Here is a 14,475-nt window from a genome sequence, read left to right as displayed (position 1 = left end):
AATAATAATGACATTGTGCGGCACAATTACCGTGTTTTGATTTTTATTAGTTTGATAATTTTATATAATTGTATATTGCATAGCCAATTTCTCTGTCTTGTTATTAAATATATAATTTAATTAAATTAACATTTTAAACGGTCATCTTCAAAAGGAAAATATTATGATTTTCTGCGTTTTTAACATTATTTTCTTCTAAAATTTTTATATTATTCAATCTCTTTTTTAATATTATTTAAGTTATTGTATAATTTTGAAAATATAAAAATATTTATGTTAAATAAAAGGTTTGATACGTGTGCTAAGTATTTGATCATTGATGATTGAAAATTTACATTTTGCAAACGAATATGACGACTTAATTTGCGGCGACTTTGATCATTCGGTTGTGATCGTTCGCAAATCCTCTTATTCACGGATGCTTTCTTTGGTCGAAATACGGCAAAGCCGATAACGCTCATTATATAACTTTATACAAAATTCACGCAGCTCCGCAGCGCAACATACGCTGTGCAGACTATAATTAAACGTTATATCTGCCGAGTCTTGCACTATAATCCTAATATCCAATCATAAACATTAATATATTATAAACATTTACGATAACGACGTTTGTTTAAATAACGTTTCTAGTGCGACAGTGAATAAATCAAGTTATATCCAAACTGCAGCTTTTGTGCTAAATTTATACAAATATTTTATGACATTTGACTTTTTTTTATATAACAGAAATCTCGAGAAAAATCATCGTATGCATGTTGCTTAAGTATAATTATATTTTATATTTTCTACAATGTTTAATTAAATAAATTTCATATGCTTTATAATCGTATACACGAAAAATGAATGAGTCACATGTGACTCACATATAACGTGCTAATAGTGCGTATATCAGTTGGCATGACAGCGTGTATTTAAACTGATTAATTCAAAGAAGAGATTCTATTTTTTGCGTATTATTAATAAGAGTAGCTAAAATTTATTTTATGCTTAATATTTTTGTATTTTCTTCTGTTATATATCACAATTTTAATATAATTAAAAATTCAACAAATAGAGCTTCTATTATCAAAATTAATTGGATAAATAATTGGTCAATGAATTAAAAATAAGGAAATTTGGAACATCATGTTTATTCGAAGTAATTTTTTTAGATAACAGTATTTTGCGTCTATTTTCAATTACTATCAATTTGTTGGTTTTGATAAAATCAGCCATCACAGAGATTTCGCGAGAAAACCCGAATATAATATAAGTATTCAAGATGTATGAATAAGTAAGTCTCGTAAAAACTTTTCCTTGTATTTTAATAATTCATAACAGTACGTGCTCGGAATTGTGATGGATGAAAAAAAAAGACAAAAAAAAGGAAGCAACTATATCAGTGGTACGAAATTACCCGTATTGATCGTCAACGTTTCGCTCTGAAGTCGAGGGGAGGAATGGAACTTCCTCTCTTTCTGTATTATCGTGAATTGCTAGAAATATTGTGACGGACTAGATCGAAGACGAGTTGTCGACACTTCGACCACTTACAAGCCGCAGCAAATCCTCTTACCTCCCCTTTAGCCCCTTGAAGGGTGAACGGAAGGGCTTTTAAACCGGATACGATTAGCGTCGACGTGCGAGAGATGTAAGATCCGCCAAATCTGGCGATTACTCGAACGAGCGAAAACCGTTCGCTCGCTCGCAAGAAGAGCAAAAGGAAGATAGGGAAAGGGAGGGAAAGGTTAGCCCTTTCGAGAGAACAGCAGTCGAGATTTTGCACCCTCGAGTAAGGACAGACGCAGAAAAATGGCGAGATCGTTGGATAGTTGGAGTTCCTGCTCGCTTCAATGAGATACACTGGGGATGAAATATGAATGGGGATCTCGTTAATGATGCATCCCCTGGCAAGAAAAGGGAACGAACTCTTTAACGCGTGAGTGTCGAGGGTTTTTTTTTCACGCACCAGCATTAAGCGTAGAACAAAGTTGAAAGAATATAATTTTGTTTGTGTTTTTAGAACTTCTAAAAGACTTTCTCACAGAATTCTACGTACATTTTCGAATACACTAATCGAACTAAACGGATACACAAAATAAGAAACCAGTTAACAAAAAGTCATAAATTTACACAAAGTAGAATAATATTAAATTATGCAAAATAAAAATAATTACTACATAAAAAAATTATTTTACTAAAGATTCTTATAAATTCTTATAAATTCCTATAAATCACTACACCTTTATAAAAATATAGAATAATACTGTAAAACCACGAAGTTCCCCACAAGTCATCACAAACTATTTTACTTGGTTTCATTTTCCGGTGTTTATAACCGAGAGATAACTTGATATTCTTAAAGGGCCCCCTGACGAAAGTGCGCCTGCCGAAGGGAGAAGCTGCTATCGCTTTTCGCGAGCGTTATGCTCATTTGCATTGCGTGACGAGCCCGCTTTCCGCAAGCCTTTACGTGTTATAAAGTCAGTGTGCGTTGCATGTCGTTACTCCCTCTCTTCGAGAATCTTTTTTTTTCTTCGTTCCCTGTCCTTCTCCCTTTCTCGGCGACTCTACCCGTTCTTATCCTGGCGGATTTTGCTTGCTCGCGGCCCTTCGTCCTTTTTTTCACGTCCCTCTCTCCTAACGAGTAACGTAGAGCGGACTTCTCGACGTCGTTATTGATTAAGTGGCCACGCGAAAGCGCGCCTGGATTCTTTAATAGCGAAATTTTTATTGGCGGCTAACTCGCGACGGCAATTTTCCTCCTCTCGACTTGGCGGCGACTTAAGCGGCGAAAAATTTCAAGACACGAAACGCGACGCCACGTAATCGGACAACTTAGATTGTATCGCTTTTTTAATGCCAAAAAATTCTGTTGTCACGCAAAATTTTATTATACCAAAAATTATTTTAATCAAGGAGATAGCTAGTAATTGACCAGACTGGCATCTAGTTATTCAGTCTAATATCTGACGTGTAAATGTGACGTTCGAAATTTATTTCTAATCGAATCATGATAAAATTAAGGTATGTTTAATATTCTTATTAATTGGAGGACTGATTAATATCAATTTCCTGTTTGAAGAAATTTATAATTATACAGTTTTAACGTTAGAATTATACTAATTTACTGTAAAATTTCAAATTACGTTATAGACTTGAAAAGGACCTAAACTGAAGGTCGAAACGTCGTTGTACATCGTTGTAACACCGAATAAAACTTTATAAGCATAGATGCCAGTTTGGTCGATTACTAGCCATCTCCTTGATTAATTTTCATCACTGGCGAACCAAATTATTATCAATTTATCTGCAAAAATTATTTTGTTGCTTCTAAAAATTGTAATTTTTCTCTTTTATACTAACTAAATTAATAATAATTTAATTAAAATAATTATATACCTGTAATTATTTATTAAAAAATTATATATATATAAAAATTATGATAAAAATTCTTTGAGAGATAAAAAGATACACATACACATACACATATATTAGATAATGTGTGCTATATACAAAATATTTAAAAATAGTATAACTAATATTATTAAAAAATGAATTAATTGATAGGAATGTTCGAAGAGAAATGTTGCTGAGAAAGAAATATTTGAGAAATACTATGAAAATATTATATATTTGAATTTTTCGCCACTGTGTAAAAAGAGTACGATTTCGAGAGAGAAATTGATTATTCGTTCCACATTTAATCCTCACAAATTAGCACAATTATTCCGTAATTATCTATTATTCATTTATAAGTGGCGTTATCGTCGTGTCATATGAAGTCTACATCTGTGCGTATTATATATTGGTGCTATTGTTTCATCATTGTAAGTTGCAATTACGAATCATCTTTAAGGGACGACAGGTACAAGCGTTCCTCGATATCGAATGCATTTGCCTGATTGAAAGGGATGGTATTGGGCGAGATGCAAGGTCCAACGGAGAGATCACTGTTATATGATAGATCTATCTGCTACTAGCTGCATACTGAGTGTTCCAGAATTCGCTTTACTTTCTCAATACGTATGCTCTCAGTACGCTGATTGGTTTTTTTTACAAAAAATTTCGATATATCGTACATTTCCGCGTAATATTTACATAAATATTTAATTTTGAATATTATTTTTTTATAACAAATTTTTTCGTGAAATATATATTGTTTGAAATACAGTTTACTTGAAAGTAAGATAAAAAATACATATGATATTATTTAATCTTTGTATATTAAAATTTAAGTTAAAAGTATTTAACTGCTTATATTTAACAAAATTGCTTATTAAAAAATATTTACTTTTAAATCAATCAAAAAAAGTGTAAGAGAGGGAAAATACGAGAAAGCTGGGGACACCTTGTATATCTCACCTCTCTTCCTCCCTTTCCTGTCAACATGCAGGACGCCACGTTTTGACGTAATCACTCCTACGTTCAGAAATCCAATTAGCCGATCATTAATAAGGGATTCCTCCTGACGGAAGAGATAATAGTACCTGCCCCATCGTCAGCTGTAGTTGCACCTGCTGGTGCACTGCACTACGCGTCTTGCACCTGTCTTCATTCACGCGGGGATAAATGGCCGATCCCGTGACGATGCCAGCTGTAAGGAGAACCATTAGTTTCCGGTGATCGCGAATTGAGATCGTCCTTTGTCGAGAACTGCACAATCATGCTCGAGTCTTAGTGCTGCACTTTAACTCGCGACATTTCTTTGGAGCTATTGAACAGTTTCCTGCTAAGATAAGCATGATTATTGCTGCTTAATTTTAGTTTGCACTGCTTGGAAAAAGTCTGACTAATTTAGAATTGTACTACTGAATATAAAGATTGATTTTTATTTCTTGAAATCTCTTATTTTGCTCTCTAATAAATTCTAGAGACTAATATCTTACATATAATTAACAGTTTCGTTTAAAATTAAACTTTTTTCAATCTTGATTTATACTACTTGAAAAAAAGCTGTTTTTAATAAGCAACTTTTTTTAAATATAAGCAGTTAAACAATTTAAATACTCTTAACTTAAATTTTAATATACTAAAGACTAAATAATATCTTATATGTTTTTTATCTTACTTCCAGTAAATTGTATTTCAAATAATATATATTTCACAAAGAAACTAATTTTGAATCGTATCGATAATGAAAATAATTCTGCAATTTATTCTTCTGATTATTATTTCTTAATATATTTATCGTATTATGCATAATGTTTAACACACAATTTACAAATATAATAATAACTTAACAATTATTTTAAAAATTATATAAATGCTATTTTAAAAATTTTGCATATGAAAATTTATCATGTTTCGAAATATCGAGATAATTATTTTTTATTTTGATTCTACAAATTTATTATGTATAAATTTGTGTATATATGAAAAATAGCTTTAATAATAATTTACTGAAAATTATTTTCACTTGTGATCGTTAAACGTGGCCTTAATAATTTTCATGTCTAAGCCGCTTAGGATCGCTTACATTGCGGATATCTTTTGAATGTTTGTGAATAAATTCAACATTATTCGTAACAGACTTATAAAATTAGATATTTATGTAAATAATTTATTAGCTTTCTCTGTATATATTTACTCATGCATTCGCAAATATTCGAATAATTGTATTAGCGCGTATATCTGCTTGTAAAGCGAAATTATTTCAGAACACAATTTCGAAACGCGACGTAATACGGATGTACTTCTAACCATGGATTAATATGGTAGAAGAGGCACGTACCGCATAATACAAGAGAGCGTAAATTAGAACAGCCATCGAGCTGCCAGTGAGTTTCGTCGTGTGGCACGGTTCGGTATTAATTAAAGCATAACGTTAAACAACCAGCGTAAACAGTGGAATGTTACATTCAGCACGAAATCGCGGCAGCTCACGATCGATTTGATTACTTCGATCACCATTAATTATTTTAGTAGGTCAATGTAATTATTATAATGAGAATATTTTTTCAAAAAAAAAAAAAATTATGAACGACAGCTAACAATATTGTAAAGAAGAATTGAATAGCCAGAAAATGTTTATTAAGCAAATCGATACATGAAATATATTATTGTGCATGTAATTATTTTATATATTTATTGAGCAAACTTTATTCTAAATATCAACTATTTAATATTTTAAATATAACATCAAATATTTAACGTATAATATATTTTTATATATAATATTAATTAAATGTATTATTAATTAAAAAAGCATTATTAATTGTAAAAGATTGCATTTCAAATAGAATTATTATTGTTACACAAAATAAAGTCTTTTTTATCAAAAATTTCTAATTAATTAATTTAACCAGGAATTCAACATGAACAGAAAGCTTTATAAAATTATCTAAGTTAAATTATCTAATTTAAAAAAAGATTTTGGTTTATTTAACTTCATTAAAATCTCTGTTGAATTATCTGGCACTGTGGGACTGATTTTTCGCTAAAGAAATAAACGAGAATCTCGTGGAAGATCATTCTATGTATATTATGTATGTATTATTTTATGTTCTGAGACAGGATTAAATAAAATATTATCTAGGGAAAAAATTAAGCACGTGTCGGCTGACGTTAAAACACGACGAGAGATAAGCAGCACAATCCACGAGGTAAAAAAGTAGGAGTTACATATCCGCAGCATACAATACTGTTGCGAATCTGCCGGATAATCCCGATGGAAAAAAAAGTCACGCCGCGCATTTGCATTCAAAGCTGGATTATTCTGGCAGGGAAACCGAGCACACACGTAGCAATTAAAAGCCTCTCCGACTTCTCGTCGTAACAAAATTATGATGATATAGCAAAATGTAAAATAAGTAACCAGCAACTTTTACACACTCAACTATTCTATTTAATGCACAATTATACATCGTAGAAAATTTAAACAATGAGCTAAACAATGATCGTCTACGTATGATCGAAAATTCTTTGACGCCAGCAGGACGTTTATAATCTTCAAAAATAAATTATAAATTATAAATTACATTATATAATAATTATTCTTTTTCCATTTACTTACGTCATATTTATAATGTTTATTCTTTCTCTTACACATATTTAAATTATAGTATTTAGTATAGCGGATGAAATTGTCAAGTTTAAAAAATGTTTTTAAAGACTTTTTATACCGTTGTGTGACTTATAAATTCCAACTTAATTCTCTTTATTTTTGTGCGATTTGCCATTTTATTAGCTATAAATGAAAAAAAACCGCGAAACATGTTGAGAATGTGTCTGGCCAGGTTTTTGGGCTAATTGAATGGAATTGCGCGAAGCAGTAATCACCCAAACACGGTCGGACAAAAGCCCAGTGCGATAATTCATTTTACGTATTGGCTCGTACTAATTGTATAGTCCCGAGTTTCTCGCGCGTTGCGGGTTAATTATCGAATATACGGGATACTCCGCAATGTTCGCGATATCTTTAGTGATGTGCATACCACATGCCCCTCAAATATTCTGTAAAATAGTATTATATCTTGAAGGAACAAACATCGCTTTATGTGAATGTCAAAAAGTAAATCTGATATGTAAATGTTAGATGTATATTATAATTACAAAAATTACTTAAGTAAATCTTCTCCTCTTGCAAAAAAAAAAAAAATTCTTTTTACAATTAAGATCATGGAATCATTGTTAAAAACATTATGCGTTAAAATAAAAATGTATATAATTATATAAGCTTAGAGTGCATATTTTTTAATAGATCATTTGAAAACGTATCTCAAATTATATAACTCGTCCACATGTTCTCTTCCATGGACGCCAAAGATATCATTCGTCGAATTCGTCGAAAGTTTCATTCCACGCTAGAAGCTACGTCGGCTCGTCACGGCGAAGTTATTCGCGCAAGATTCCAGCTTCCACACGGAATTTAATCTCATTGAAAACCTCGCTCGGCGCGAAACGAGCGGACGAAACGCCGGCGACGAGAAATCTGGTCGGGCCACGTGGCGCACCAGAAAGATATCACCAAAAATCGCTCCTAGCCTCACGGATTTCTACGCCGGAAATTAAAGATTCAACGAGCCAAGGGTAATTTTTGGGGACGGGGAACAAGGATTGCGCGTGGAGGGTAGCGGGAGAGAGTTGAAAATGGAAATCGATGCCGAATTCGGTCTGGGAGAAAGTAGGGAATGAAGAAAATGGGGGGAAGGAGAAGGTATATTCGACGTCGTTAAATCGTATTCGAGGGAAATTCGAATTCTGTAAGACAACTATCGATAGTGAAGCGGAAAATACGTGTTTTTTTTTTTTGCGGAGATGATGCTTTTGCGAAAAGCGTTTATTTGAATCATTATATAACGTTTCACATACACACCGAATTTATCATGGCTTTGCTTCTTTTATTTGTAAACTCTTTCTAATCAAGATAATTTTTTTTTAAATCCAAATCATCGATTCCATTTCTAAATACTAGTTATTAACCGCAACATTTTGTTGCCAAAATGACAATACTGTTTTATGTAGAAAAATATATAGTCAATTTTTATCTGTAGTATGTGTTTTGATTTAAAAACTATTTTTTCTCTCTATTTAGAATATTTGTTTAGCATAAGGCGTTTTTGATGTATAAAATTATATAAATATCGAAAAAAATTAAAATTCAGAACAAAACATGTATTATACATGAATTCGAATGAGAGTAGTCTACGAATATTGAAACATTACGTATCAAATAAGAATATAATTATTATAATAAATATATAAAAAGATATTTTCGATTAAATATTATATAAACGTTTAGATTCTATTTTAATAAATTTTAACTTTTACATAATATTTTATAAAAGCTAAAATTTATTAAAATAGAATCTGTTTTGAATTAATGTTGCTTTAAATTAGGTGACTTTATTTCTATAAATAAATATATATTGATCAAGATGCTCGATTTGCAGGAGGAATGCGCGTCAATGATGCAAGATCTCAGCGACAAGATCAATAACAAGCACCACGAAGTGCATTCGCATCCGCTGCTTTCGATCTTCAAGATGGCCGAGGTCGAGGTAAAAATGCCATACAGTAACAAGGCGACTCTCTTCAGGTCATCGTCAGCGCTTCTCGTCGTTCTACTAACAGTCGGCCTTTTCGGCTCGACATGTCTCTTCGATTCGTGACAGGGACATCGGAACATCATAAGAAGCCTATATCGAACGTCTCCCTCGCGAAGGATCGCCACGTGTCGAACGTACGCGATCACTGCGACTCCGACAGCGGAGTCTATCTAAAGGAAGGAGGACTAGTGGCCTTGAAGGCCATAGAACAACGAAGAGAAGGGCTTTTCGCTTTCTTCTCGATCGTCGTGTTGATCTCTTAATTGATGACAGATCCGTTCGACGATTCATTTCTGCACGTTTCTTGCCGATCACGAATCGCTCATCGCGCCGTTCAAAATATGTATATGAATGCTTAATGATATTTTTGTTACTCGATATGCTTTTCGAGTCTCGTTCTTAACCCTTCAACCACCGCGATCCGAATAATTCCGAATTTAATAGTGGAACATGCAATGATTGTATAGAAAATTATTATTATTTTCTTTAGAAGATACGAAATGTTAAATTTATAAATGTTTCGACTTTTAGCCTGTTATAACTTTGTCTATTTGTTATTATTTATTTTATTTTACTTATACACTTTTTGCTATATAATTATATAAAGAATATTATAAGATATTTGGAAAAACTGCACATGTTTGAAGTTGCACTAAACACTTACTATAATCGCGATTTGAAAATTTTCTTGTTTTATTTTCAGAATGCATATGAAAATGGATAATTCACATGAGACTACTAACAATATATTCATTGCAAATTCCAGTATTTTGAAAACATTATATACGGATATTAATGGATAACTCCGTCTAAATAAAAATACTATAATGGATAATACTAACTTGTATACATAGAAAGTAGTGCTGTTATACTACTCGGTGCTCGAAGGGTTAGCGACGAATGATCGATGATGCTCTCGACAATTGACGTCACTTTGAGGTCGAGTTTGATACGAGAACAAGATTGACGGAATACATTTGTCGAATGCGCGAAATCAAATGGAAATCATCGGTCAACCGTATTTTCATTTTACGCGTTCGGTATGTAATTCGCCGTCAGAAGTGTCTTGTGACGAGATTGTCGCGCGATCGACATGCAATCGACGTAACTTCAACACATGAGTTGCATCACAAGCATTAACAATTGTGCGCGAGGCTGATGATGTTTGGTTACATGGTGATTTGCAAGCGAATGATTAGTAGAGAATAATTGATGAGATATGCAAGCATTGGAAAACATTGAAAACTAAATAATTAAAATTTTTGCGTTTGAACACATAAAGTTAGCTAATATAAATGATATATATTCTATATAAAATGTATATAGAATAAAAGTTTTTTCTCTTGCCTAATCTCGACTGGCAGAAAAATTAGACTTGTTAGAATCATGTTGAGGTAGACAATTAACGCAGAGTTTGCGGATAGCTACTGAATGAAAATACTTTGTTGCAAATTGTTGAAGGATATTACATATATTACATATATATTCAAAATATTTATTTTTAAATGTTAAAAATTTTCGCGATTATATAATTGTTGATATTACATCATAATGTTAACGTAAACCAAACATTTCACGTAAAGTTTTCAGCACTGCACTTTTAATGCAATTGATCAGGTAACAATCTCGGCAAGTTAATCGAAAAATGAATTGAATACAAAAAATCGATAAGTAAATGAAAAAAAAAATTGTAGTCTTGAAATTAGCCTTCCGGGAGGAACGTCCGAAAGAAAAATATCGAAATAGAGAACGGTGAGCGCGATTCGGGATCGTTGGAAAACTAGAATATGACGTGTATAATAAATCGATCATAGCGCGAGAGATGCAGTCTGTATAAATGGCTAAGCACTGATCTATTGTATAATTAATGGCCAAGCAACGCAAATCTCCTCCCGTACTGGACCATTAGGTGTTTGTTAAAGTTGAAACCTAAACCCGAAACCATACGTGCATCTGCGGTGCGTCGCAAGAGGTTCGAATGTGTAGATAAATGTAGATTGTTGATAGCAACGTAATTATAAAAAAAAGTGTGTAATAGAGGTAGGCTGGAAATACGATCGAACGAGAGAATCGATCGTGGCCCGCGCGTTTCCAAGTTTCCTCGCGTCGACATGCGATGTATTTCGCATCAAATCGATCTTATTAATAAAAATAATCTCTCAATTTTTTTATTATCTATCTTATTGAGAGCCGTACTTATATCTAAATATCATTAGAAATATTAGGTGTCTGAGAAAATTTAAAAGGCGAATCGTCCAATCAGATTTTTGCTAATAAAAAAGATGGCCTCAAAACTCGATAATTATTATCGCCTTACTATCATTACATAAATTTTCGAACATATTCTATATTTTACTTATATTTTTAAAAATAAGAAATTTATCACAAATCTAATAGGTATATGACTTATTAATTTATTTAGAATAAAAGCAACCATATCATTGAAAGATAGGCATAATTTTTTTCTTACTTATAACAAAAAAAAAGATAATTTATGCGTTTAACATCCGAATAACATAAATTATTCATAATGTGGGTATACTTTTATTCCCTTCGCTCTTTTATCTGTCGTATTCGTGTCATTGATTATTTTATCAGCGGATGACACCGATAAGAGTGACAAATACCAATACGAAACGACGCCTCGCGTCCGTAATTACGATGCGCAATGTCAATATAGTTAGTGACTATGGAAGGTATTCTGTATAAACGGTCGATTTGTCAGCTTGGAAGATGAGAGGACGATACGAAGCGGAAAACTTGTAAACGGTAGGCGAATGCTTGACATTTACAAATTACTCAGAAATTCACGAACTGGAATTATTCAGCAGGCTGGAGAAGTCCTTCCACTGACTCGATTATAATCTCGATACTGGCGATTAATAATCCCCGAGATTCCTATAATTATCCTTTCTTGCAACGGACTCGTCACTACTATCAGACTTTTTTCAAATGGCACTAGAATATAATGAATTTAGTGCACTTCAAGGATCTCGAAAATATCGTGAATTTTATCAATATTATCAAACTTGAATGACATCAATTTATTTTTAATAATAAAATTTATTTAACTATTTTGAATAATTAAAGTATTTAATATATTTAATTCTAACGTATCAAGATTCATTTATCGTAGATATAAATCATAGAAGTAGAAAAATTAAATATAGATTCTATAATAAGATTTTAATTAAGATTTAAAATATTTTTTTCATTTTTTAATTATGCTAAAAAGTGAAAAAACCACATAATTACTTATATATATATATATATATATATATATATATATATATATATATATATGTTTTGATATATATTTAGTTCTATTTTATAATTGAGCGCTCAATTAATTATGAAAAAAAAGTAAAAGTAAAAATATATATCGTTGATAATATTTTAATCCCATTCTCTCTTATCTCAATCATATAAAAATATGTTTTAAAAATAATTTTATAATTCTTTATATATTTTTATTTAAAAATTTCCATTTTCTATAATTTACCTGTTAATTATCTTTCTATTTTTATTACCGAAAAGAATTGCAATCGATAAATGAAAAGAATAAATCCTTAAAAGTAGATTACGGATTACAAGAAGAGTCGATGAAAATGCAACGAATGAAATATTAATTATGAGGACTTTCGTTATCCTTGCGACTTTCACCATTTGAACAAAGTAATGAGAATCCGTCAGATGGGATCCCGAGGATTATAATGGCGCTGAAGCTTCAGGCGAATCCATGTGACCCTCCGGAGTTAACTAACGGAAACTCGCTAGACAATGTAGCGGCAGGAACAATACGGCAAATAAATAGAGCCCTTCTATGCGTACGATATACTCTATAAATACACGTTATGTAAGTGCATATACATATATAAATATAAATATAGGTAACGCGAGAGATAAAGGCGGACAGCCAGCGCATTCTGGCTGTCATATTGTTTGTACATGGACGACAAGTACGAATAAGACGACAAGTTATAATACGATAATTCAATTAGGTGGCATTCGTCGATCTTAGCGCGAATGTGAGTTGCGTCTTTTTTGTGTCCTGCGTGTGCGAAATGCGAGAGTGCGTTTGTGCAAGCCAATTGTTTTCTGCGCTCTCTCCCCATATAAAAAATTATTAAAAGTTATCATGTAGTTGATAAATTATAGCAAATAATGAAATAATTAACACAGATATTGATTCTTTCGTATTTTTTTTAAATATCAAATTAATTAAAAGCTGATGTAGAAAATTATAACATTGAAAATTTTACGTCCGTGATATTTGTAAATTTGCAATATAAAATAAATAGAAATTAGATAAATATTCTCATATTTCAAATGTATAACAAAACGAGAAATGCACTCATTGTCAGATGTATAATAGTTTAAGAATATTGATTAATTTTTTTCCGATGTATTTGTTAATTTTGACTAATAATTATTCTTTAACGAAACAGAAAAAAATATTCTATTGAGCAATGTTGAAAAATTTTCTATTGATCAATTTAATAGAACCTATTGTGTTATATAAAAAAACAGAGAGGAAAATGAGCGCAGGATAAATTGTGCGTGCGCGACGTGGAAAAGCAATAATGTATAAAGTTTAGGAACCGCGGGCACATCGCTCAAAGAGAGACAGCAGATGTTAATGTCACGTTATACATACACGCACGTAGTAAGAATATATGTTGACTAGTTAAAAAGCGGCGAGGCTAATCGTTTCAGCGGCGACGAGATGGATTCTTCGGAAAAAATCGATCGAGAAGTGAGATAAATCCCTCAATCTCGATCAATCTCGAAGACATGGACCAAATGCGAGGATCTCGCAAGAAGTGGATCAAGGTTGAAGAATCAAGATTGAGAGATCTTTTTTCAATCCGCAAAGCAAAAATATGGCGCATTAAACGAATGCATTGGTGTTTCGAATTTTGCAATTAATTATTACATTACAAATATAAATCTAGTTGAGATGCATGCCCAATTATTATGCTCATGTATGAAAAATTTAACGGGGACTCAATTCAATTAATTTGACTTGACACTTGATAGAAATGCAAATTACATACTTTATTATTGTCTTGAATTATGCTTTTATTAATTTAACGTCTACGTTAATTCAATGTATTTAATAGAGCGTTTTCATTAATTATATTTCATAGAAATGTCGTATGTCAATTAATTTGGCATATTTGTGATTGCGTTCACATATTTTTATAAATTAATAATTAATTAAACGTGAATTCGAAATCATGCTGGGGATTTAAAGCATAATTCGGATATCGCACGATCGTTATTCTCAGAATTCTCTATATTCGACCTTGATCGACAATGGGGTGTCTCGAAAATACGCCCGAGTAGAATAACTCTCGCGGACTCGACGGCGTTTGCTCGAAGGCGCTTGCTGCATCAGAATGTAAATACTTGCGCAAAAATAACGCCCTCTCCCCTCTCG

General features: G+C 32.0%; 1 protein-coding gene across 4 annotated transcripts in view; it reads left to right on the top strand.

Moving 5' to 3' along the window:
* Window positions 1–12,153, top strand: part of Gfrl (Glial cell line-derived neurotrophic family receptor-like) — a 278,745-nt gene extending 266,592 nt beyond the window's left edge. For 2 of the 4 annotated variants that reach the window (XM_072894687.1, XM_072894688.1), the window contains one exon: window positions 8,877–12,150. In XM_072894687.1, coding sequence (XP_072750788.1) covers window positions 8,877–9,095 — 219 coding nt within the window. In that variant the 3' untranslated portion in view covers window positions 9,096–12,150. Of the gene's footprint in view, window positions 1–8,876 lie in introns of all 4 variants that reach the window. The other 2 variants (XM_072894686.1, XM_072894685.1) reach the window with 2 other exon arrangements.
* The last annotated feature ends 2,322 nt before the right edge of the window (window positions 12,154–14,475 follow it).

The sequence above is a fragment of the Anoplolepis gracilipes genome, chromosome 6, assembly GCF_047496725.1.
Source record: "Anoplolepis gracilipes chromosome 6, ASM4749672v1, whole genome shotgun sequence".
NCBI classification, from domain to species: Eukaryota; Metazoa; Arthropoda; class Insecta; order Hymenoptera; family Formicidae; genus Anoplolepis; species Anoplolepis gracilipes.
This window is presented reverse-complemented; position numbering and strand designations above follow the sequence as displayed.